Genomic DNA, 23,540 nt, shown 5'->3' with positions numbered 1-23,540 from the left:
CATGCTTAAAGTTGCATGTATATGTATGCTCTCTGTGTGTGTACATATATTGGGTGCATGTATTTTGGCACGTAAAATTGTTCTGCTTGCATTAGTAAAAAAGTTAATATTTAGTTTTATGCCTAGAGATCCTTTATTCACTTCCAGAATGTGCTTGGAACCTGGTCTTGCAGATTTGCTGGATGGTGATTTTGTGACTTTGCATGCCCTTTGCATGACTGACTTTTAGCCAGTCCATTGAGCAGGAGCGTTTTTATAAGTGATCTACAACTTCATCTCCTTTCCAGCAATACAAAAAGCTGGAATAAAGGTGCAGCCATGAGGTGAGTTTGGCTTTAGTTATTCATAAGGCAATTATTATGCTAATATTTTATCTGTCCCCATGTAAGAATAAAAAAGAACATAATTTATAAATTAAATTGATATAATCGTATCTGTGTGAGAAGGGTTCATTATTGAAAAGATCAGTTACAGAAGGAGTAATTAGCCAAGTTTGGCCATTATGTTCAAGTGTTAGATTTAAGATGCAGATCAGAACTCACTACCAGTGTCTGAGCTTCGTCAGCTATGGCAGAGTAACAGAGTCCAGCTGCTGCTTGTTTCTTAAAGGATTCCTTGCAGTCCTAAAATCCAGAATAAGTTATCTTCAAGCACAATGTCACACACCTCTAGTGAGTGTAGAAAATAAAATCCCCCATGAAAGAAAAAAATTGTTTAATGTGATTCTATCAGAAGAAAAGTGAGCAAAACAAGCTTGTGGTCAAATCTGGCTCTAGGAGCATTGTCTGCCAAGAAGCCTATGCTCTGAATGGCTCCATACTCTGAATCAGGTTCCCCTAGAGAGAGGGAAACTGCAAGCACTAGACCTCTCATTTTTTAAGCCCTCTGTGAGTGCCACACATTTCAGATAAATGGGATTAATCAGAGAAGGTAACACACTTCACCTCTTTAATTCAGGTATTTATTTCACTTGCTTCCAGTGGGTGATAACAGTGTATGGGTATGTTTTCAAAAATTGCTTATCTTAGCCTTTTATGATGCTTTCAGTATTTGTTTCCCTGTGATACTTCCTAGGCAAGTGCAGTCAAGTGCAGAGGTGAGGTTATTCATTGGGCATAGGCCAGGCATTCATAGCTAGATTGTTGAAACCTCATTGCCTGTTATTATGGTCAGACTGGCTAGTTCTGGATAGAAAGCATTATTTTCTTAGTAAATGAAATAACAGAAATGTGAAGGAAGCAGAGAGGACTTTGTGTGCTTCCTTTAATAATTTTAAATGATTCCACGGTTTTTTTTTCCCTTCCATGTTTATGGTCTGCAGCAAAATGACATTAAAGGTAAATCTCTTCTACTCGGTGACATGAAGCTACACTCCTGAGAGATCCGTTAAAGAATCAGGCCTGTTAATGAATTGAAAGAGGATTATGTAAATTGACGTCTACATCTGCTTAGCCCCATTTGTAATTTTTTTTTCTATTGAATGTTTTATTTATAATTTCCTCATCATTACTAAGCTTTGGGTGAATTTGTATTCCTCTGATACACTATGGGGTCTGATACAGGCTGGATAAAATTTGACCCTTCTACCTCATTTTCTCCATAGATTCAGGGATCATGCCTCTTTTCACGTGGCTAGCTACAGATGACAGAGCAACTATTTTAAATGTAAGAATAAAAAGTGTGTTCTCAAGAGCAAAAGCTGTTGTATTAGTGGATTGTTAATGCCTGGTGAGAGACAGTGCTCTTGGTAGAGTGGAAACTCAAAAACACATTCAGTTTTTTGTACCACGCACAGACATAAGGATTGATCTAGGGCAAGTCACATCTCTGTAACACCACGAATTCTTTTTCATCAAAAATGAGTAATGATATCTCCCTCTGCACTGTAAACTATCCTGAGGCGTGCTCTGCTTCCACCAAATAATGGTGTCACTGCCTCTCTGATTTTTGCTTAGTGTTTGCTTGTTTGAGCTACCTAAAACGTCTAATATGTACGTGTATTGAGAAATAGCTGTCCATGAGGGAAATATTGGCTTTATTAACATTGTAAAGATGTAGATTGGCATTTTCAAGTACATTTTTGTATGTATTTAAAATACATACAAAAGAGGAATCTAACATCCTTTTGATTTCAGAAAAAATAGGGGTACCTACACCAATGGCTTCTCTGTATTCCAGTGAGATCCTATAGCTTGAAGTAATGTACCCTAGCTATTCTTAGGAAGATGATTAAGTAAATGTGGCTTATCTAAGTCACCCCTCTTCTTCAACACTGAGGACACGACGTGCCTGCCTAACCACCAGTGAAGGATTCCTATCTGCTGGGAATGCCACTGTGCTGTTTTAAAGCCCATTTCTGGAACTCAGCAAATGATAAAAAACAGTAAGTTGTCCAGTATCTGGCTTGGAAACCTGTATTTCTATGGGTTTGAAAGAGATCTGATTGTAGAAAATTGTGTTATTTTTCTTAGTCTTCCTATTGAACATTATTCATCAAGTTAATGATTGCTGAGTTTTGCCTTACTCTAGCTCTCTCCTTTAGGTAGTAAAACCTTTTATTGTTCTGTCTCCTGAATTTACATCTCAAGATCCTGAAAAAATCCTCCTTCAGCATGTGAAAAAAAGTTACTGCACCTTACAAATACCCAAGAAAGGCAAGTACCACAGAGTTCTGAATATACAAGTAGTGCTTGACAATACACTCCTCTAATCAAACCTAATAATCAGATAAGAAATACAGTCAGGTTTTGTTTTGGAATAGTAGAATTTTGCTTTTTTTCTCCTGGAACTTCTTTTAATCAGGTTTTGAAATGTAAAATTGAGAAACTGACAGCAACACACATCCTTTACATGCTTAGCTGAACATCATAGGCCTACCCTGATAGGATCTGATGTTGTCTTCTTAGGTTGAAACTACAGAGGAACCTATATTAGATTTCACTGTGATTATATGCAGGGAAATTAAATGTTCCTTTCCCTAATCAAATTGTGCCTATGAGTATAAATTTATCCTAATTATTTTAAACAAAAGAATCAGATCCTATGAATTTGATACAATTATAAGATATTAAATGTATTTCTATACATCTTGAATGACTAACTGAACAGAGACAGATAATTCTTGGATGTTATAACAGAGGGTTGAAAGCCTCAGCTGGCAACAATCAATTGGCCTGTCAAGTTACTCAGCAGTTATCACAGTTTGCACTGGTTGCAGATTATCAGGCTCAAGGGGTATGGCAGGTTTGAGAGAATCTCAGCGTGATTTTCACATCTCGTTACTGGTGGCAGTGGGCTGTGCAGAGGCAAACAGTGCTACAGCTAGTGCAGGTGAAGCAGGACTCAGACTCCACTAGCGGAGCATCTAGCACAGTTGAAAAGAACCCCAGGGCCTCCAGAGTTAACATGAATAGTTCATCAGAAGAAGGATAAGCCCCACCTCTAAACCATGTCAAAACCTGAACCTGACCAGGAAAAAAGAAACAAAACAGCTGGATCAAAACATTTCTGTTGGGGGTGTGTGCAGGAGTGTCCAGTGAGCTCTGCCTCACTGGCCAGGGTTTCCAGCAAGCAAATAAAGCTCTTAGTAGCCCCCTTTCCCAAGCTGTGCTCAAATTCAGTGGGGTGCGATTGTCCCTCACAACTGGTTTGAAGAATTGCTGAGTGACCCAAGTGATGAACTCTGTTTCTTTAAAAAGTCACTCTTTATTGGGCACTGGGTGTGCTGCCTGCTGCTTCATCCTCAGAAGAGCCTGTAGCTTTTAAAATCACAGGCTTGCTGCAGCAAAGGAACACAGCTTGGAATGAAGCTGGAAGTTCTGTCAAACTGCTGAGTATTGTTATTTCTTTACAGACAAGTTGGAGTTTGTTCAACAACTGCCAAAGATGGTCTCTGAGAAAATCCAAAGGAAGAATCTAAGAAAGGAAGACTGGGGAAGAGCTGAGTTTTGCTGCTGAGCTGCTGGCCAGAATGTGCTGTACATGACTGCTTTTCTGCTTTCTGGCATCCTGTTCCTTAACATTCTTAAGAGGTGCTGGAGAACCTTCTGAGTAAGGTTTTGGTCTTGTGCTTTTGGGTATTTCCAAAGCAATATTTTCCCTATAATTTATAATGTGTATGGGAGAAACTGGCTTGAAAATAATGATAAATGAGGGGGACTCAGACTTGCCTTCAGCTTTTGCTTTTATGTTTGTATGTGCGTTGTTTCACTGAAAGCCACAAAGTATGCAAGTCAAATCCTATTTTGTGAGAATGGTTTTTAATAATTGTTGATGATCAGACTTTACGCTTTAGACAGTGCTGGGTCACAGATAGTTTCAGGATTAAATATAATCAAGGATTTCCTGGACTAAGTAGTCAGTTCAGGCTGTGAGAAATTTCCATAACAGTCAAGCAGAGTTACGTGGCTGTGGCTGCAGCAGAGGTTTAGATCATCCCTGTTAGGTCACATCTCACATTTCTTATGACCCCTCTGTAGCACTTGCACCTCACACAGTGCTGCTACAGCACAGGCTGTATACTCTTTATTCTTGCTGCAGAAGATGTAAGTAGTAGTTGAACTCTATGACCAATGCTGTATTTACTAGAAGCACAAAAACACCAGTGCTCAAAGTGCACAAAAACACCGAGTCCAGGGTTGTTTATCTCAGAATTTCCTTGTTCTGTTGTAAAGCCACTATGCAGTACCCATGAACCCATCTGCTGTTGTACCAAGAGCCTGGGAAAATAGCAAATGTGCTGTGTAGTGAAGCTGTTGTTGACCTTTGAGGACAGCTAATTGAGTTATTAACTGGCTAACAAAGACAAGTCCCAGGAGAGGCTGTGCCAGGAGGATTCTGCAGGTGGATCTCACCTCTTTCATACTCTTAAGCTCTGAAATGGATATGGCTTTGCTTTCCACTTAGAAAGCACGTAATTGCCTGAGGTCAAAACCAAAGAGAAAGCAAATGCACAAAATGCTATGTCTGTGTAAATTACATCAATCTAAATGTATCTGAGTTTGCACTACTCAGGGGATAGATGAAAATTTATTTCTTTAGGAGCAAAATTAGACCTCAGATGAAAAATAAACCCTACTAGTACTCTGGAGTATTTGCATGCTGTGAGCATTAAATGTTTTAGAGAATTTACGAAAGATACTGAAACGAGGCGGTTTTGGATATTTTATTAACCAGTCCTTTGGAGATTCATTCCACAGAAAGTCTTTAGACTGTCCAAAATGTTGTACTTGAAGTAACAGACATGCAGAGAGGAATTGTATCATCTGCCTTGAATGGTTCTCTACAACATTTGCATCAACAGCCAGTAGTTAAATTCGGTGAGCAACTGAGAAACTTCTCTGGATTTCATTGCAACTACCATGAAAATTATGGGTCAATTGGGTTTTTTTCCATGTGTGCTAGTGGAAGACTGCTACAGTACGTTCACTGTTTGGGGGCTCTCACCCTTTTTGCTTGTTCTAGGATTTTGTGGACAAATTGGGCTGACCCATCCATGTGTGTATGATCCATCATTATTGCACCCAATAATGGTTTATGACATTTACAAACAGTAGCAGCTGTGTTGTGTGTCTCCAAATGTATTTACGTGGTGAAGGCAGCACGAGGGACCTCACTGGAGTTCTTGCTGTAAACCCCTGAGTGCTCATAGAAATTTACCCTGATTTACCCTGGGAAAAGGGCCAAATTTGTCTGCCCTGAAAAATCTGTGAGCAAATTCAGTCATTGATTTCAGTCTCTCCACACTGGGTTGAAGATGGGCTTAATGCCCTCTCATGTATGTACGTTAGAAACACTGTGTTTGGAACGGCTTTTCATGTGTGTATTGCACAGCTCAAAAGACACTTAACAACCACAATAAAATGAGGAATGGGAGGAGTAATTTCCACATGGGGAAAGCAGATGGAAAATTCTGTGCTCTGTTACAGAAGCCTGAAGTTCCTCAAACCTTGACCCAAACATGTTTGCTCGGAATCTCACTGGGGGTGCTCCTGAAGCGTACATTCAAAGAACTGAGCACTGCACTGTGGCTTTTCTCCAGGTTTCACTGGGAATTTCATGTGGTTGCTATTGCTCTGTCCATTTTAACTTCTCTGAATATATGAGCTACCAGGCAGCATAAGACACAGTTATCTTTTCTCCTAGTCTTGACTGAAAAATGGTAAGAGGAGAAGCAGAACCAGTTAAATAGCAGTCAGATCAGAAAAATGGGGTAATTCTCTCTTCAGATCACCTTAACATCAGTAAACACTGTCACTTGAGGCAGTCTGCTGCATGCCCTTTTTTAAGTGTTAAGCTGAGAGACAGGTAGCCTGCAATTACTTTAGCTTTGGGTATCTGCATTTTCAGAATATCATATGTGATTTACCAAGCTGGGGAGGATCATCTCCTAACACTACAGCAGCAGGCTGGGGGAGCTGGCTCCAAGTCTACAAGACACAGAAGGCATGGAGGGAGAGGTGGTACGTGACTTGTGCAAAGACACTGATTCCAAATTGGATAGTTCTGAGGCATTTCAGAGCTTACATTCAGTTTGCAAAAGTGGCTTGAAAGCTTCCCGATATCCATAACACACAGCAGTTCAATGGTTTTCTTGGAAGACTGGCCATGCATTGATGCCTGCAGAGATTCTGCATGTGGTCCCCAACAGCCTGGTTCTGCCTCTTTGTAGTCACTTATTTCCATGGCTGCTCTTTGTGCTTGTTGTTTCTAGCAGCATCTCTGTTCCCTGACTCTGATCCTTAATTACACCCTGTACTGCCTCTATATAGAATCATAGAATAATTTAGTTTGGAAAAGACCGTTAAGATCATCAAGTCCAACAATAAGCCCAACTCTGCCAAAGTCCACGACTAAACCATGTCCCTAAGTGTTATATCTACACATCTTTTAAATACCTATATTTATACACAGTCTGTATATATCATATAGTCTATGTGTTTGCTTATGTATAGCTTTTACTTATCTGTGTCTTAGTTTAAAAATATCTTTCCCTTTGCAGAGCTTATTGCCTGTGGTAGCAATACTGACAGACATTACTGTGACAGCAGTAGAATTCACCTAATCCAAGTTTACAAAGCTCACCATAACTGAATACCTGGAGATCCTGTATCATGTCTTTCAGAGCCTGGATTTTGTGTCTCGGCCTTTTGTAACCCTTTTCATAGCAATGATGGTAGTTTGAGTTTTCATTGTCCTCAGAGCTGATGTCAGAACCGCATGTATTTTGTTCACAGAAGTATCTGATGGCAGATATTATAGGTGATATTTATTTGCAACAAGCTTCTGAAAATCTTCATATCTTTATCAATTCTCATACTATATTTAACTCCAGCATCTGAGAATAAAGCCCCATTGTTGCTATTTCCAAAGTTATTGGTGCCATAAAATAGTTATACAGTAATGTATGGTAGATTATCCATTCTCCAAAGGCAGTGAACCAGAAACACAATTATTCATACTCAGCGCTCTTCCTGTCTTCTCTCAGCTTTTTTGGTGATTGTGCCTTTCTCCAGAAGGAGATTGGAGAGATGAATTCTGTGCTCTCAGGGGAAATAATCCCCACCATGGAACATGATGTGTGATCCTAATGAAGGGCCACAGCTACTCAAAGAACTAGAGAGAAGCCAGATGGCAGTACTCACCAATTAAGTACTAGGCAAGATACATGAGGAGGAGTTGACAGAAGTCTCACCTGATCACAAATAACACCTCCAGGTAAGCACAACCTACTTAAACACCCTGAGAAATTAGTTTTTATTTAATAGTTGTTCAGATGTCTTTTCAAATGACAGATGCCATCTACTAATGTGAAAAAATGTAACTCTACAGTGCTGTACTTTATTCCTCTTTCTTTGCATGATTCTCACTTTTATGAAAGAGGGTGGACTACTTTTCTGTTTTGTCCCAAGCAGACTGAAGAAGTAGCTTCTTTCTGCAAGAACATCTTCTAGATCTGAGTCTGCAATCACTGGCTCAGATCCAAGAGAAAAATAAACCAGCAGCCATTTCCACAAAGATGTCACTGATTAACCGTGAGTTCTGGAATCTGGATTTTTTAATGACCTCTTAGGGACAGAGATAAGAAATAATGTGTTATAAGCAAACTATGTGAAAAAAGAAAAATCCTTTTATTAGTCTCTGAAGCTGATGTATGCTGAGCACCATGTTCCCATACATACGGCTGTAATTCACTCTTGCAAAGTGTTTTCAAGGTCATGCAAAATGACAAATGGTATTCTGTAAAACCAAATGCAACTCTGCATATTGAAGGACAGATGCAGATGTGGCAAAAGCATTAGTCTGGTAAACAAATCAATAATAGAATGTGGAAAGGCACCTCAGACTTATTCATAAGACTTTGCTATCCAACTAATAAAAAGCAAATGCCAGCAGTGGGGAGGGAACACATTTTTTTCTGTGGACAGTAAGGAAGGCAGAGTAAATGGTGCAATGCAGAATACTCAGCTTAGCCTCTACTTTGGTTGGAAAGAGTAGGAATTGTCAGCTCCAGGGGGAATTCTCTGAGAAACCTGTGGGAAGATGAAAAAGCAGGAGACTTAAAAGTGATACCAGAGCTCTAGCTTACACATAAGGAGAGGTGGGATAAAATGTTATACAGAAGTGGACTTGCTGCTCTGTATACATCTGTTCCATTTGGAGCCAACAGCCCATCTGGGAATGTGCACACCATAATACTATTACTGATTTTTCAGCCTCTTGTAGGAAGGAACTAATCATTAAAAAACCAGTTCTGATGGTTTTTTATTATATCCAAAAGCCCCCATACATCTGCTTTTGTGCCACAAAGATTTTACTTGTATTTCAAGTGTTGCAGTCCTCATGGAGCATCCACACACTCTGCAGATTATTCCACCAGTATCACAAGACTTTTGCACCTTTGAATTTCTCATATTATGAAGCTATCAGTCGTTGTGAACAGGAAGTACCCAAGTACTTTAATTTTGCAAGTGATGTGCTGGACAAGTGGTCTCAAATCAAAAAGGTAACGTTTCTGACCCTGTAGATTCAGTGTTTTTAGTAAAACTCTGCCCCTATCCCCAATATCAAGCCTAAAACCATCACTGGCTTCAGTGGTACCAGAATTTCCTCCCTGTTTCTATCTTAGCATAATATTGACATTGCAGAGAAAGGAGAGGCAATTTGCTTGGCATCAGAAGGGACATGGTGCTTTGTCTCTATGACTCTGATTCAGCAGTGTGTGCAGTGCTGGGGTCATAAAAGCCTCTAAGTTATATATGAACATTGCAAATTAGTTAGCTATACTCACCAACTTATAGTTGCCTTGAAAAAGGTCTCTTTTAAACCACATGCATAATATCCCTGCCCTAGAATATGTCACACTATCAGATTCCACTTCCTGGACCATCCCAAAAACCCTGCATGGAACTGCAGGTGTATCAGAAGTAACCAACATGCTCTTTACGCTTGTGTATAGGAACAAAAAGGACCATCAAATCCAGCTCTATGGTGGATAAATGGAAAAGGAGATGAAATTAAATGGAGCTTTGAGGAGCTGGGCTTCCTGTCCCAAAAAGTGGCCAACATGCTCTCTGGGCCGTGCAGTCTGGAAAGTGGAGACCGAGTTTTAGTGATTCTCCCTCGAATCCCAGAGTGGTGGCTGTTGAGCATAGCTTGTATGCGAACAGGTGAATTGTGTCATTGCTAATAGTCTGTAGATTGGTTGTTACCTTCTATGCCAAAAGTTGGTTAACAGTTCATTTAACAATTACATTTCTTATTTGACTGTGTAGCAAACATTTGACAATCAAAGAGGCTGACAGTGTAGTCTCTTATGACTGATGGAATTACCTTCATCATTTTTCTTTGCTTTCTGTGGCTTGTGTTGATTGTGTTAAATCAATTTGGTTGTGTTAAATCAATTTAACTTCAATAAAGTTAAAGCTGCTAGTGTTTACTGTCCCAAAGTTATATTTTCTACTTACATTGTGCCTGGAGCAAAGGATCTCATAAAAACAAAGCTATATTGTACTGCAGATTGACACATCTGTATTCAAGTTCATGTGTGTGGCGCTTGTTTTATCTTCTTCTAATTTCTGGACTGAATGGTGCTGATATTCAGCAATTCAGGAAAAGCTATGAAGTTATCAGGACTGAAAGTGACAAATACCTAATAAATTCCCAATCTTATGGCACTTTCAGGTGTTATCATCATCCCAGGGTCCACACAACTGACAGCACAAGACATCTACTATAGATTGCTGGCTTCCAAGGCTAAGTGCATTATTACAACTGATGTGCTTGCTCCTGTGGTGGACTCAGTTGCATCCAAATCCCAGTTTCTGAAAACAAAGGTAATTGTATCTGAAAGCAGAAGGGACAAGTGGCTGAACTTCCGTGATTTGCTCAAGTAAGTGCCTTCTACAATAACCCCATCATCATTACCTCTAGTGGAACATTTCTCCTGTTGTTTAAATACACTTGTGCACTTGTGTCTAGATATGAACTAGATACCTTTGAGGGAGTGTGAGAGAAGGCAATTAAGTTTTTTTTTCTACAGAGCATTTGGAAATAGCTGAATCAAAGAATAAGTACAGTCGTACAATGACTAGGTTTTTTATATATGACTATGAAATAATACAGAATAATAGATAGGAAAGCCTCTCTCATTGACAGCTGTGGCCTGTTTACCCTCTAAAGTGCAAAGAAAAATATTCTATACCAATTATTCCAATCCATATTCCTAAAACTCTATTATAATAAGGTTAGTAGAAATAGCTTTTCAGTATGAAAAGCTAAAAAAGGGCACTGCAAAATTAACCTAATGTGTTTAGGAAACAACCTGCCTCACAGCTGAAAAGTAGCTACTAAAATGGCACCCAACAGACAGGTCTTCACTGCAGTGCATGGGACTGTAGAAAGGGTGGAAAGGCAGAGTAGAGAAGAAAAGCAAGTACCCTGTTAAAATCAATGTAGCTAAAACCATTATTTCAAGGTGGGATCCAAGCCCTTCAGTCACTTTAAGAGCTTCGTAAGATGTACCATGTGTTCTCGCAACTACAGGTGTCTGAACTAGTACTGCGTGTGCAGCTCACAATGCATTTACATGACTGTAAATTACTGACTGTATTTACATCTGTTCTTTTGAACAATGGCACATTTCAGTGTCACTAAACTGAAAGACAGGGAAAGCAGTAACACTGCATTCTCAAACCTCCTAGAGCTACTAAAACATTGTCAAGTCGATTTGATGAATCCTCTTTCATGCTGGTCTAATATTCCACATCTCAGTTTCATGGCAGAGAGTAAAATTGATTTTGATAAAACCTAAATATTGCCTGGAACTGCATCAGTCCTGCAGAGGCTGTGCCTGGCAGTCAGGCAGGTAGGCTGTCTGGTTTCCCAGGATGGCTGCCCTGTGAAGTGCTGGCTGTCTGGCTCCAGGGTTGCTCAGCTGTCATGCTCACAGTCTTCCTAGAGTGCTGGACTGTTGTCCTGCCTGACTTGCTGTCTCGCCAGATCACTGGCAGCCTGCCTATCTACTGGGATACTTGCCCAGTCTGCCCAGCTCCCCATGTCCTCAGCTGCCTTAGCCAACTGCTAAACCAGCCAGGAGGCTGTGAGGCTCTGGAGTGAGGGCTTCTGGGGATCAGGTCTGCCTGGCAACCAGCACAGGGAGACGGCTGGCCTGGGCAGAGAGACTTCCTATGCCCAGCTTCGCAGGCATGGACAGTGTTTGCATGCCAAGTAGAAGCTTTTAGAACATCAGTCCTGGCAGAGGAAGGGTTTTGCTTTCTCATCCTAGAAAGTGATGAGAAATATTTCCCTGTCACATGCCAAACAACTGAGAGTTTGAGCCTCTTCATACTTCCCAAACAGGGTTAATTAACTAGTGGGACCACATATCCAAAGCTTCCCTCAGCTTATCACGTTAAGACTGGAAGCTGTGCTTTCTGGAGGGCACTTGAGTCAAACACAAGGTGCTGGGCCCTTTTTATGGCTGTTAAGGGAGGCAAATAAAGGTCAGCCAGTTGGCATTTTTACTGTGGAGAAGTTGGACATAGAAAATAGTTAAAGAAGACCAACATCAACAATGCTTCAATACAGAACTAGCAGTGCAAGAGTGAGGGAATCTCAGTAGTTTCTTATCCCTCACATCTCACTTTACAAAGTCCTGCATATATTGGGTACAGAGGATCGAAGCTGAGTGTGCTGAATAATGCTGCCCACTGTTTCAGTAACCTGTCTTTTCTTGTAAGGGCTGCCTCTGCTATCCATAACTGTGTGAAGACAAAAAGCCAGGATCCAATGGCAATCTATTTCACCAGTGGTACCACAGGCTCTCCCAAAATGGTTGAACATTCCTATGGAAGCTTTGGTCTGGGTTTTTTTCTCTTAGGAAGGTAAAGTATTCAGCTAATTATGTCTTTACAGCTCTGGAATGTGAAGCAAACAGAGAGATTTTGTGTGTGATAGAGTTATGATAGATGATGAGGCGCCAGCAATACCGTACATGTCATTTCTCTTGTCTCCTCAGCTGAATTTTACCCAGGAAGCAAGGACCTATTTCGATCTGGTCTGTGGCTCTGTTTTAGAAACTACTTGTCTGTTAGGCTAAATAATGAGTTAGGATATTGTTTGATTTTTTTTTTACCAGTACAAAGGCTGGGCAAAAGGCATTTATTTGAGCTCCTGAGTTTTGGATCAAATTCACCATGCCGTTCTAAGGAAAAATAAATAAAACAACAACCAAAAAACCACCAAACAAACAAAAAGAACCTACAAAAACCCCTGCCTGCCTCACATTCCTAATTTCTACTTGCAGACTTTCTTATAGACACCTTTGTTTTCAACAGGTACTGGATGGATTTGACTCCCTCAGACATCTTGTGGAACATGTCAGACACTGCTTGGGTAAAGGCAGCTGCTGGGAGCATTTTCGGGCCATGGTTCCAGGGCTCATGTGTTTTCATACATGCCATGCCACAGTTTGATGCAAGAGAAACCTTAAATGTAAGAACACCATGTTCATAATGAACAGTTACTCATATTTCATGTTGTTTTCCAAGCAGGCCACAAAATTAAGCTTCTCAGGTTTATGGGATTAGCCGTTTTAAGCTGGCATAACCACAAGGTGATTATTCTTTGATAGGAATATAATACAGGAAGGATTTTGTAGCATGACTCTTGGGCACAGGATATTACCAGCTGCTTCTGATCAGCAGGAGTTACTCGTGTTACTTAAGCCTCTTGCCTACTGTATTTCACTACTGAAATGATAAATGAGCTGGCTTACATGTAAATTAATATTTTAATTACACTGTTGTGACCATTAAGGAAGTCAAGTGAGTACTGGGAAGCACTGAAGCTGTGAGATTGACTTGAAAGAAATTGTTCTGAAAAGAAATTATTTTCAAGCTTCTCAAAGCAATCTGAGTTTTAATCTAACACAAGAGGAACACTGCTGTTCCCAAATGGCTCAAAGCACCTATGTGGAAAAGTGTATGTTCCTAACGTGGGGGTTATTTGGGGATCTGAATACTGTTTCATTTCCATTTTAAAATTGTAGTTGCTGGTTTGGTTTCCTTTTTTGTATAAATTTCTTGGCTGCTTCACCCACGGCGTGGCTGGAGTGAAAGCTGCTGAAGGAGAGGCCTTTCCCCTCTGTGAGCAGATTTGCATTGCAGGCAGAAAGGAGTTTAAAGAAAAAAGAAGTAAGGCTTAGCTCTGCCTGAATGGCTGGGAATCATCTGCTGGTGGTATGGGTGTGAATTAAAGATGTGTCAGAAAACAGAGGCTTGACTGAGATCTTTATTTTGCTAGCAAGCTACTCCTGTCCTGGCCCATGTAAAGGAGGATATATAAATTTACTAGTCCAAAACAACCTTTTAATACAGCATTACTCACAACTCAGCCAGATCTCATGGAGACTTGGCTCTGCATGTCAGGCCTTTTGTTAGGGCAGCTGAGGGAATTAGAATATGTCTGAAGATTAGTGACAGTCCTTTTTACAAAGCATGTGGCTAGATAAAAGACAGGCAAAATGTTCAAAAGAAACCTGCAGTTTTAGTTGCCTCTGTTTTGAGGTGTTTGACTTTGTCCTTTGTCCTAGGGTGAGATGTGGGGGTTACAGTATAGTTCCCTGCAAAACTTAGGTTGTTCCTCCAGGGCCAAGGTTTCATACCAAGGGCTGATCCTTGTGCTTCAAGTAAGCATCATGACAAATCAGGGTACCCCAGTGACTTACCACGGTCAGTGTATCACCTCTTCGGCTGATGTTTGAGCCCTGTAACATCTTTCCTGAATACTGGAAGTGACACCAATTACTTTGCTTTCCATGTAAGTGAGGTTACAATCAGGTCTCGTATTTTGAGCTGTAATATGCAATAGAAAGTAATAGTTTGCAGCAGAGTTTTTCCCAAAACAGTATTATTCAATCTTCTTTTTATTTGTTAGACCTTGTGCAGATACCCAGTGACCACTCTGTGCACTGCACCAACTGCCTACCGCATGCTGGTACAGCACGACCTCACCAGGTACCGCGGGTCTGTTAACAAGTAGCCATGCTGTGTCTGCAAGCTATTGTCTGTCTCTTAACAGTGATTTCTACAGGACCTCATAGCCATTTAAACTCTTAGAGTGGTGGAGATTTGTGGGAGGCAGATCCATTTCTTTAGCACTGCAGAGAGGTGATGAAATCCACCCCTCGGGCACCTCCAATGCAGAGCAAGTTTTGCCCTTAGGCATTAGGGATAGTGCATACAGAGGCTGGTATTCAGCCCTTGAAGGCACAGGTGTGGCTGCACTGTCAGTCCTGTGCATCTTTGCACCTCACTGCTTAGGCAGCCCCTTTCCAGCCCCACTCCAATTAGAGCTCTAGATTTTCTCCCAACCCTAACCCTTACTCTAAGAGAATCTGGTGTGTCCTGAAGTCACGGGGTTGGACATAACAACTGCCAGGGAGAGCATTTGTCCCTTTCTGTCCTCTGATACTCAGTAATGTCCTCTGCTTATGAAGGTATGCGTTCAAGGCACTGAAGCACTGTTTGACTGCAGGTGAACCACTCAACCCAGACGTGATGGCACAGTGGAAAAGCCAAACAGGACTGAATATTTATGAAGGCTATGGCCAAACCGAAATTGTATGTTCCGCTTTTTTGTAAAGCTCAGCTGTCACTTGGATTCTATCTCATTCCTCTTAGTAAATACAGAACTGGGCCATGCATATGTGATTAAAAAGAAAGATGGCATTAGAGTATGTGACAGTTGCTTACAGGAGGGTTTAAGGTTTTTAGAATTATGGCTTGGTTATGATACTGCTTCTAAGACTACTTAAGCTGAAAAATATCTTGAACTATTTGTCCAAGACTTTCAGTGAAATTCAGTGTTTTGCCTCACACAAATGGAAAATTTACATCTTACACTAGCTCAACAATGGGCATAGTACAAGAACAGGAAGAGCCTCAGGAATAACAGTGAAAAATACCTGGGCTGGTTGTTTGTCTTTTCCAACAGGGAATGGCATGTGCCAATACAAAAGAAACGAAAATTAAGCCAGGTTCCTTGGGAAAGGCAGCTCCCCACTATGATATTCAGGTAGGTGGTCCCATTTTCTGCTTACTGTTGATTTCATAGGAAGTAGAATATAAGAGAGTACAACATACTGTACAAGTTTCAGTACTATACAGTGGTATTCATGGCAGGCTGACTTTTTGGTTGAGCTGTTGGCTGTTGGTTAGTTTTAGAACATGGCTTTCTTAAAATGGGAAGTTATAATCACCCATTTGCCTTTTCGATTGCAGATTATAGATGAAAATGGCAGTGTTCTGCCTCCTGGGAAAGAAGGAGACATTGCTATCAAAGTAGATGCCAAGTGGCCATTTACTTTTTTCACTCGATACGTGGTAAGCCAGTTGAGGCCTGCAGCATGGTATGTATTTATACCAAGAGGAGCAGGTGCAGCACCAAAGAGCTTTGGCTCATCTTGATCTCACAATATTTTGACTTACCACACTTCAGTTCTCTACACCAGCCTTCTGCAGACCTATTATGTGACCTTAAGTTCCCTATCTGGCTCTGTGATAAATTTTCCCCTCTGGAAGAAGCAAGCACAAGCTATTGCATACTTGAGACAGAAAACAAGCAGTGAAAAATATTTGGGTAGTGCCCAAAGAGGCAAAACTCATCTCTGAGGTTCAGGCTTCTCAATATTCAGAATAATTGTTGCTTGTTTAACAGGATGATCCAGTGAAAACTGCTTCCACAATCCGTGGGAACTTCTACGTCACTGGAGACAGAGGGAGCATGGATGAGGATGGATATATATGGTTTATGGGGAGATCTGATGATGTCATAATCTCCTCTGGGTTTGTAGATTTCAGTTAAAATGCCAAGAAATGTCTAAAAAATAAGCATATACATTTTACTAAGCATTTCATTTCTTTCTCCCAGGTATCGTATTGGACCATTTGAAATAGAGAGTGCCCTGATAGAGCACCCAGCTGTCGCTGAGTCAGCTGTGGTCAGCAGCCCAGATCCCATCAGAGGGGAGGTAATTAGTGATCACTCTCATGTTCATAAACTGCCTTGTGTGACAGAGCTCACACTCAAGCTTCCACTGAACTCCTAAGATTTTTAATACAGCTACACAAACTTCTCTCCATCGCTTCACCCAAAGCAAGGGGAGTAGTCTGTGTACCCTTTTTTTCTGTCTTAAAAATGAATATAATCCTTGGTTTCCTAAAGAACATGACACTGAGTATAAAGGTGACTCTGGTAAGAACTGATGTACACTTTGACCCACTGCCTGGGGAATTATATTCTTTAGCAACATACATTTACAGAAAAGGCTGTATCATCTAAGAACTTTAAAGCACTGCTTTAGAGAACTCTAAATTTCAAGCAGAGTTTAAAACTTTTATCATGTATCACTTAGGACCTTTCCTAATGTAAGGTAGAATCAGTCTTTTGTCCTAATTTTATATTTGCTTACACAAAAGCAAGATTTTCTGTACTGCAGATGTGTGATAGAATAAGCTTGTAGTGCAGGCAGTACTCACTCTCAATTAACTGCCTCATTCCTTAGGTTGGTCTGGTTTAACTAATGCTGCATTTTTACTCATTTTCCATTTGTAGGTGGTAAAAGCTTTTGTGGTCTTATCTCCTTCCTTCAAGTCACAAGATCCAAAGAAACTGACACGTGAATTGCAAGATTATGTCAGGAAAGTCACTGCTCCATACAAGTACCCCAGGAAGGCAAGTAAACACGAGTGTATTAAAAATAAATAAATAAATAAAATCCCAAACACCTATTCTCACCATAGGGAGGCTACAAACAGAAAAAACAGACTCAGTTCAAATGCAGTAACAGAAAAAGCCCAAATACTTGCTGTGCAAGAAAAATAACAAGACTATTTAAAGAACCTCTTGGAATAGAATAGATCCAACACAATCTAAAATGAAATTAGGAGTTACTTCCACAGTCCCCTAATTCTTATTTAAATTAAGTAGGATGAAGACTTTGGATGGAGCTGTTCTGAAAAAAGAAATAAATAAATGTAAATGACATATACTCATTTTAGTTTCTTCCTCTTTTGAATCAGATTGAATTTGTCCAGCAGCTGCCAAAGACAATCTCTGGGAAAATCAGGCGGAATGAACTGAAGAACAAGGAATGGAGAAAGACTTAATTTTGATAAGCAATCTAAAAAGGCCTATCCCTATCAATTTAATTCATAATGGAGCTCTTCTAACAACTGTAAGCACCAACACAGGATTATATTTCACCCACTGAGCAGCGACTGTGTAAGAATGCACAAGGTTTAAAAACTCCCGTTTGTTTTTTAAATGCTTGTGTTCTTGCTTAACAAAAATCAAGCCTACCTTGGCATGGCAGATGCAAACACAACTTCCAGCCATGTAGCACTTTTCAGAATTACAGTACAAGTAGAAGTGATTCCAGGATGAAGGAGTGTGTTCATTCTTTTGAGACCAGATAATTTAATTCACAAGAGGTTTACTAACAAGGAAATTGTGATAGTATACAATAAAGTTCCCAGAAATGGCCACACACATCCAAATTAAGCACTCTGCTTGTATGAATCTAAATAAATTTAGGAATTAATGTGTTAACAGTGAATGTTCAATAACTGCAAGTTATAAAAAAAACAAAAGTAAAAGGATGGCATCTTTTAAGACTCCAGCATAGGCAGCATGTACATGTAAGACAGACACAGGCTTGACAAACAGGCAGCAGCTATTCAGCAGTTTCTTCTGAAGAACTGCAGGTCCTGTAGACACACATAAGTGAGAAGGCTAAAAAAAAACCCAAACCAAAACACAACAATCAAAAACTACAAACTATCCATGAGTCTATCCTTGTCCTTAGTAAGTAAGGTAAGCAGGCTGTCTTGAATCATGGTCATCAACATACGCCACCAATAAACATTCACAGTTGACCTTCGCATCTGGTCTCAAATGGTTCTTTCCTATGTGTTATCCAGACATTGATGGTTTTAATTCACACACAAGCAGCTTTAAAATTTAAGGAAAACACTGATGGAGGTAAGAAAGCAGAGTTTTAATAAACGGGTAGTAAGGGAAAGAGGACTGGGGAAAAGAGTTGTCTTAATTTTCCAGCTTCTGAAAGAATTTTGAGAAGAGGAAAATACAAATTCAACATTGTTGACAGACTTTGACAAATCCTTTTCATTAAACCAAGACACGTAACAAGTGGTGTTCTTCAAGATGAGTCTTTCCCCACTGGCAACCCACAAGCTTTTATGCTAGAAATGAAATACTAAAGCTAGACAGTTGTACAGGAAGCATACTCAGAACCCTATTGGAAAGCAAGTTATAGATGCACTGGCTTTGGTTGTTTTTTGAGTCACTGGGGTATCAAAAGAGCTGCTGTAACAAACAGGCAACAGACTCACTAACATTACTTTCAATCTGAAACAGAATTAATACTGTAAAGCTAAAACTGTACCAAAAATTAAGCTTAATTCCCTTTATCCAGTATAGTCAAATGGGAGCTTCTTTCATAAGAAGTTCCCAAGCAGTATTTAAATTCAAATTTTGAGACCTAAATAAAAAAATAAAAACAAAACGAAGACTTCATAAACACCCCCAAGGATTAAGTCTTTGGAAAGAGCAGCAAAAGGCTGTAGCAAGAAATTACACAAAAGGAGTCTGTTCAGTGACTGTAACATTTCTTACAAACCAGTAACTGCTGTATACACAGCTAATGTAAACACACATGTAGTTTTTGCTAAAACCATCTGCAGTGCCTGCACTATACTTCTACTGTCCTAGAACAGTCAAATCTAAATAGTCTCATAATATTCAAGTATTTTGATGATAGCAGTTCTTCCCATTTACTTTCAAGATTTAGCCTTGTAGATCAATGTGTATGTATATATATATATATATATATATGTATATAACCCTCCATCAGACAGGAAATAATCAGGTTTAGCTCATTCTGTTGTTCACTCAGAAAACTGTATCTGAGTTCTCCAGTCACACAAGTTGTCAGATCACATCCTTAAAACCCCTCTGCAGTCAACTGTCTTTTTCAGATCACTCACTTTCATCAATACTTCCTGATAGAGCTGACTCTACACTGCCTTTTCACTTCTGTAGCCATCAGATATAACAAAGGAGAGTCAATGTATGTCAGGATGGCCACATTTACATATGCCATGCACACACTCCTGCTTTTTGTACTAGGTAAAGGCACTGCAGAACAAAGCTGTAAAAGAATGACAGCAAGGTTCACCAGAAAGGTGAGCACTCTTGTATCTGTTGTAATGTCAGCTCTACCTGCACCAAGCATTGAATTCTTACACATGTGAATTTTAAAAACAAGATTTCAAAACAAAACCACTCTCCTCTTTAAAAACACCCTTTCAGAACTCTAGGGCAACTCTTTTAGTTTGGATTGTGTTTATCTTTCCCTTCTGTCACACTTTTTACACTGTCAGCGTGTCATTCCCCTTGGGCTCAGCTTCTGTTTCAACTTGATTCTTGTTCTCTAGTTTTGCTTCTTCTGAGCTCTTCTCTCCCTCAGCTTCTGGTTTTACTACCTTGGAGTTCTGTTCTTCTGTCAAACTTGATGTATTTTGTTGTTTGTCTTCTTTGTTGCTCTTCACCACCTCTTGTAGATTGTATTTTCTGAATAGAACATAGTCTCTCACCACACTCAAGCAACAGACGGTTTTTATTATTTCTACCACAATTGTATATTGTGGGTTATTAAGGTTGACTTTGTTTTCTGGATTGAGGCTGCCCACAATTCCTGTAAAACAAGATGTAGTTTAAAAGATGCTGGGAAAACTGTTTCAGTAAGCATGCCCTAATGAAAGGAGAAAAGTTAAGAGGGAAAGCAACATGCCCCTTAGTTGTAACCAACTACTTGTTTTTTTTGTAATTGCTTAAAATAGCTGAACGGAGCAGGACTCAGAATATACCAGCATAACTGAAAAACTGTCCCACTGCAGTTACCAAGAAACAAAATACTAGAGTAAGGTGGAGCTATTTTATGAGTCATATATGCAATGGAAATAGTAACACACTATTTCAACATAGCATCCAGAGAGAAAGCCTGAGAGCATTAATTTCAGAGAACATGGAAATAACACTCCAAACACTGGACTTGTTTCTGCTTATTGTCTCTTGAGACCTTAACACCAGCAAGGAATATTGATGTCAATTTTTTTTGAGTTTTAGAGAAGCTTTTGTAATTCAACATAAAGATTTTAAGCAACAAATGTGTGTGCCCATTAAGACCGCTTGTAATAATCTGACCTATGTTATGCATGCAGTTGTGGACTGCTTAGGTACTTGTTCTCAGTTTTGTGGGAAATCCATACATACCTGCTAATTCCTTAATTACTTCTTCCCTACTCATATGACTGTTATTACGAGCTTTGTAAACAATCTGAAAAGTACCCTTATTAGGGGCTTTAAACCAAGGCTCAAAAAATGTTTCCGTATATTTTTTCATATCCTCCATAAAAGCTTTGCAAGTTCCAGAAATGGGCAGCATCCTCAGGATTACTCTCGTTTTCTTCTTTTTAGTGGCATGCATATCCTTTAATATATGGTGCACCAGGTTCTCAGGTTCTACAAGAAAAACAGCTAGGTATGAGAAACAAATTGAAGGCATTTTCTCCCTTCCTGACCCCTCTAAGTAACACACTGGAGAAACACTCAGCTGCACTGCTCTCTCTCAAACCCTTTTCTGTAAGGAGTTCTTTTGCTATATCAAAACTGGATAATCAAGGATTATTTTGTCAATGCATACTCCTCTACCTTTAGCAACTCTGCTAATGACAAAAGTCAGGGACTATGCAAAAAGGAGGGGGAAAACCCTGTGTTTGGTGTATATGTGTTTCTTGGAAGTCATGTTCTGTGGCTTTTTACTACCACTGTTTAGTGTAGTTTACCCCACAGCATTACACAGCATCAGCTGATGTCCTACCAATGCCCTGGGTTCTGATGAAGACCACGTTATTGGCACCACTCTCCACCGACTGGAACCGCCGCAGCTTCTGCTCCGTCGAGGCACGGATCTGGCCGACCTCCTTCTTCAGGGCTGCCTCAACGTCATCCTCATCCTCCTCCCTCTCGCTTCCAGACAGCCGTTCCTCGTGATCTGAAAACTTCACACACGGCATGTTTCGTTTGGTGAGTACTGAGCAACACAAACCGCCAGCATGGCCCCAAAGCCTGGAGGTGATGGGCAAGGACTTTATATCCACCCAACCCGAGGGGCTGCACTGGGGGTTGATGCCAGAAACCGTGTGTGGTGAACACAAACATGGGGTTTCACACACAGAGCAGGCTCCAGGCGCTACCCCCCCCCCCGCTGTCACCGCTGCCAGGCCGCGGGCAGCAGCGGAGCAGCCGAAGCCGCGCTCCCCGGCGTCAGGGCCGTCTCCCGCCCAGCCCCGACCCCCCGGCCGGTCCCGCCCGCACGCACCTGCTCAGGCCCGTAGAGCAGGTCCCCGTACTCGCCGAGGAGGCTGTAGGCCTCCCCCACGCACTTGCGCTCGTTCATGTTGCAGGTGATGAGGATGCCGCGCATGCCGGCCTCCAGCTGCCTCCCGCCGCTGCGGGGCCGCTTGGCCCGCCCGGCCGCGAAGTGCCCCTTGGGCCGCCGCTTCCTCGCCGCCGCCGCCGCCTCCGCTGCGGCCATTGACCGCCACTCGCTGCTGCTGCCGCGCACTGCGATGGCGTCAGCGCCGCGCCGCCGGCCTGCCGGGAAGAGCGCCGCCCCGCGGCCCGTTACCGCCCTGCCGGGGAGCGCTGAGGGCCGCGGGCGCGGCACCTCCCGTCACACCGGCGGGGGAGCCGAGCCGCGGCCCTGGTGATGCCCTCAGCCGCCCCCAGGCTGCTCTGCCGAGCGGTGCTGCTGTGCGCAGAGCAGCGCCCTTGGAGAAAGAAGAAACAAACCCCATCCGTTAAAACTGCAGTTCACCTCAGGGGTTACACGTGCCCTGCACAGCACTCGGCTGTGGCCGGGCCCTGTCCATCGTAGCCCTTCAAGCCTTCTCCTGTGCCGAACTTAAGTTCCAGGGTTAAAGTCTGGGTTTGTGTTAATGATTCCAGAGCACATGATCAGTGGGACGGGGGCAGGGGAGGATGGGTGCTCACTGAAGTGCAGGGGAGCAAGGAGACCTCAATCCTGCTCAGCACTGGAGCGCAGAGCACTGACCTGTACACCCCAACGGGGGGAGAGATGGGTCAGCTGCTTCCCTCCCTTCATATCTAACTCCTGAAGGTGTCATGGTGTAGAGAGACCAGCAGAAACAGAAACTCTTTATACAGGTAAATTTAGGTGCGAGATACTAGAGAACATGTGTTGAGAGAAAAGGCATAGCCCACAGCATGGGTCCTAAAGGAAGGTGTCTTTGTGCTTCCCTGTCCATACGAGCCTCCTCTGCCTGCAGTAACTCGTGAGTTTCGTGGACAATGCATGGGGAGAATTAAGCCCCTCCTGATTTTGTGAAAACAGGTAGAAGAGTCAGCTAAGCAGGCCTCTCTAGGGGCAGGACTCTCCTTGAGCTTCAGAGAATCCAGGTGGGCTGAAGTGCTGTCAAACATTAAGTCCCCTGTGAGGGTGCTGAGGTGCTGGCACAGGGTGCCCGGAGAAGCTGTGGCTGCCCCATCCCTGGCAGTGTTCAAGGCCAGGCTGGATGGGGCCTGGAGCAACCTGGTCTAGTGGAAGGTGTCCCTGCCTGTGGCAGGGGACTGGAACTGGATGAGCTCAAGGTCCCTTCCAACACAAACCGTTCTATGATTTTATGGAAGTAGGAAAAAAGGAAACTTCATGAATTGATGCAAGTTACAACTGCAACAGGAGGTGGCGTTTATGTCTTATCTGAACCTTTGTTCCTGCAAAGCCTTTGAGGTTCCTATAATTCTACAGCAATTGTTAAACATCAGTGGGATTACTGACCACGCATAAATTAAGTCACTCATTCTCTGCAGGGCTGGGGTTGTGTGAAAGACTCCAAGTTGTGGTGAAGTATAGGGATAGTCTCTGGAGTTGGGCA

General features: G+C 41.6%; 2 protein-coding genes across 2 annotated transcripts; one reads left to right on the top strand and one right to left on the bottom strand.

Annotated features, from left to right (window-relative positions):
* Positions 1-318: 318 nt before the first annotated feature.
* LOC101871998 (acyl-coenzyme A synthetase ACSM4, mitochondrial-like) lies at positions 319-17,669 on the top strand. Its single transcript, XM_013127552.3, has 14 exons — positions 319-323; positions 8,866-9,004; positions 9,458-9,668; positions 10,183-10,390; positions 12,240-12,383; positions 12,837-12,993; positions 14,437-14,516; positions 14,999-15,122; positions 15,496-15,576; positions 15,783-15,884; positions 16,219-16,346; positions 16,432-16,531; positions 17,116-17,235; positions 17,583-17,669. Exons 1-14 carry the CDS (start codon positions 319-321, stop codon positions 17,667-17,669), a joined length of 1,686 nt encoding a protein of 561 aa, XP_012983006.3.
* An 869-nt stretch (positions 17,670-18,538) lies between these two features.
* Positions 18,539-22,228, bottom strand: THUMPD1 (THUMP domain containing 1). Its single transcript, XM_034065745.1, has 4 exons — positions 21,965-22,228; positions 21,464-21,644; positions 20,857-21,105; positions 18,539-20,278 (listed from the first exon to the last, which is right to left on the bottom strand). The coding sequence occupies exons 1-4, from the start codon at positions 22,178-22,180 to the stop codon at positions 19,953-19,955; spliced, it is 972 nt and encodes a 323-aa protein (XP_033921636.1). The 5' UTR covers positions 22,181-22,228; the 3' UTR covers positions 18,539-19,952.
* Positions 22,229-23,540: the final 1,312 nt, after the last annotated feature.

Source organism: Melopsittacus undulatus, chromosome 8 (assembly GCF_012275295.1).
Source record: "Melopsittacus undulatus isolate bMelUnd1 chromosome 8, bMelUnd1.mat.Z, whole genome shotgun sequence".
In the NCBI taxonomy this organism is placed as follows: Eukaryota; Metazoa; Chordata; class Aves; order Psittaciformes; family Psittaculidae; genus Melopsittacus; species Melopsittacus undulatus.
The sequence above is the reverse complement of the archived record's forward strand: the minus strand, read 5'-3'. Positions and strand labels throughout refer to the sequence as shown.

Bases quoted from the DNA above. Each gene is read 5' to 3' on its own strand.
- THUMPD1 (XM_034065745.1), bottom strand. From the start codon at position 22,180: ATGGCCGCAGCGGAGGCGGCGGCGGCGGCGAGGAAGCGGCGGCCCAAG. The intron at 21,645-21,964 runs GTGCGTGCGGGC...CCGTGTGTGAAG, and splicing joins TGCTCTACGGGCCTGAGCAG to TTTTCAGATCACGAGGAACG. The intron at 21,106-21,463 runs GTAGGACATCAG...TTTTTCTTGTAG, and splicing joins CATCAGAACCCAGGGCATTG to AACCTGAGAACCTGGTGCAC.
- LOC101871998 (XM_013127552.3), top strand. The intron at 9,005-9,457 runs GTAACGTTTCTG...GCTTGTGTATAG, and splicing joins AGTGGTCTCAAATCAAAAAG to GAACAAAAAGGACCATCAAA. The intron at 16,347-16,431 runs GTTTGTAGATTT...TCTTTCTCCCAG, and splicing joins GATGTCATAATCTCCTCTGG to GTATCGTATTGGACCATTTG.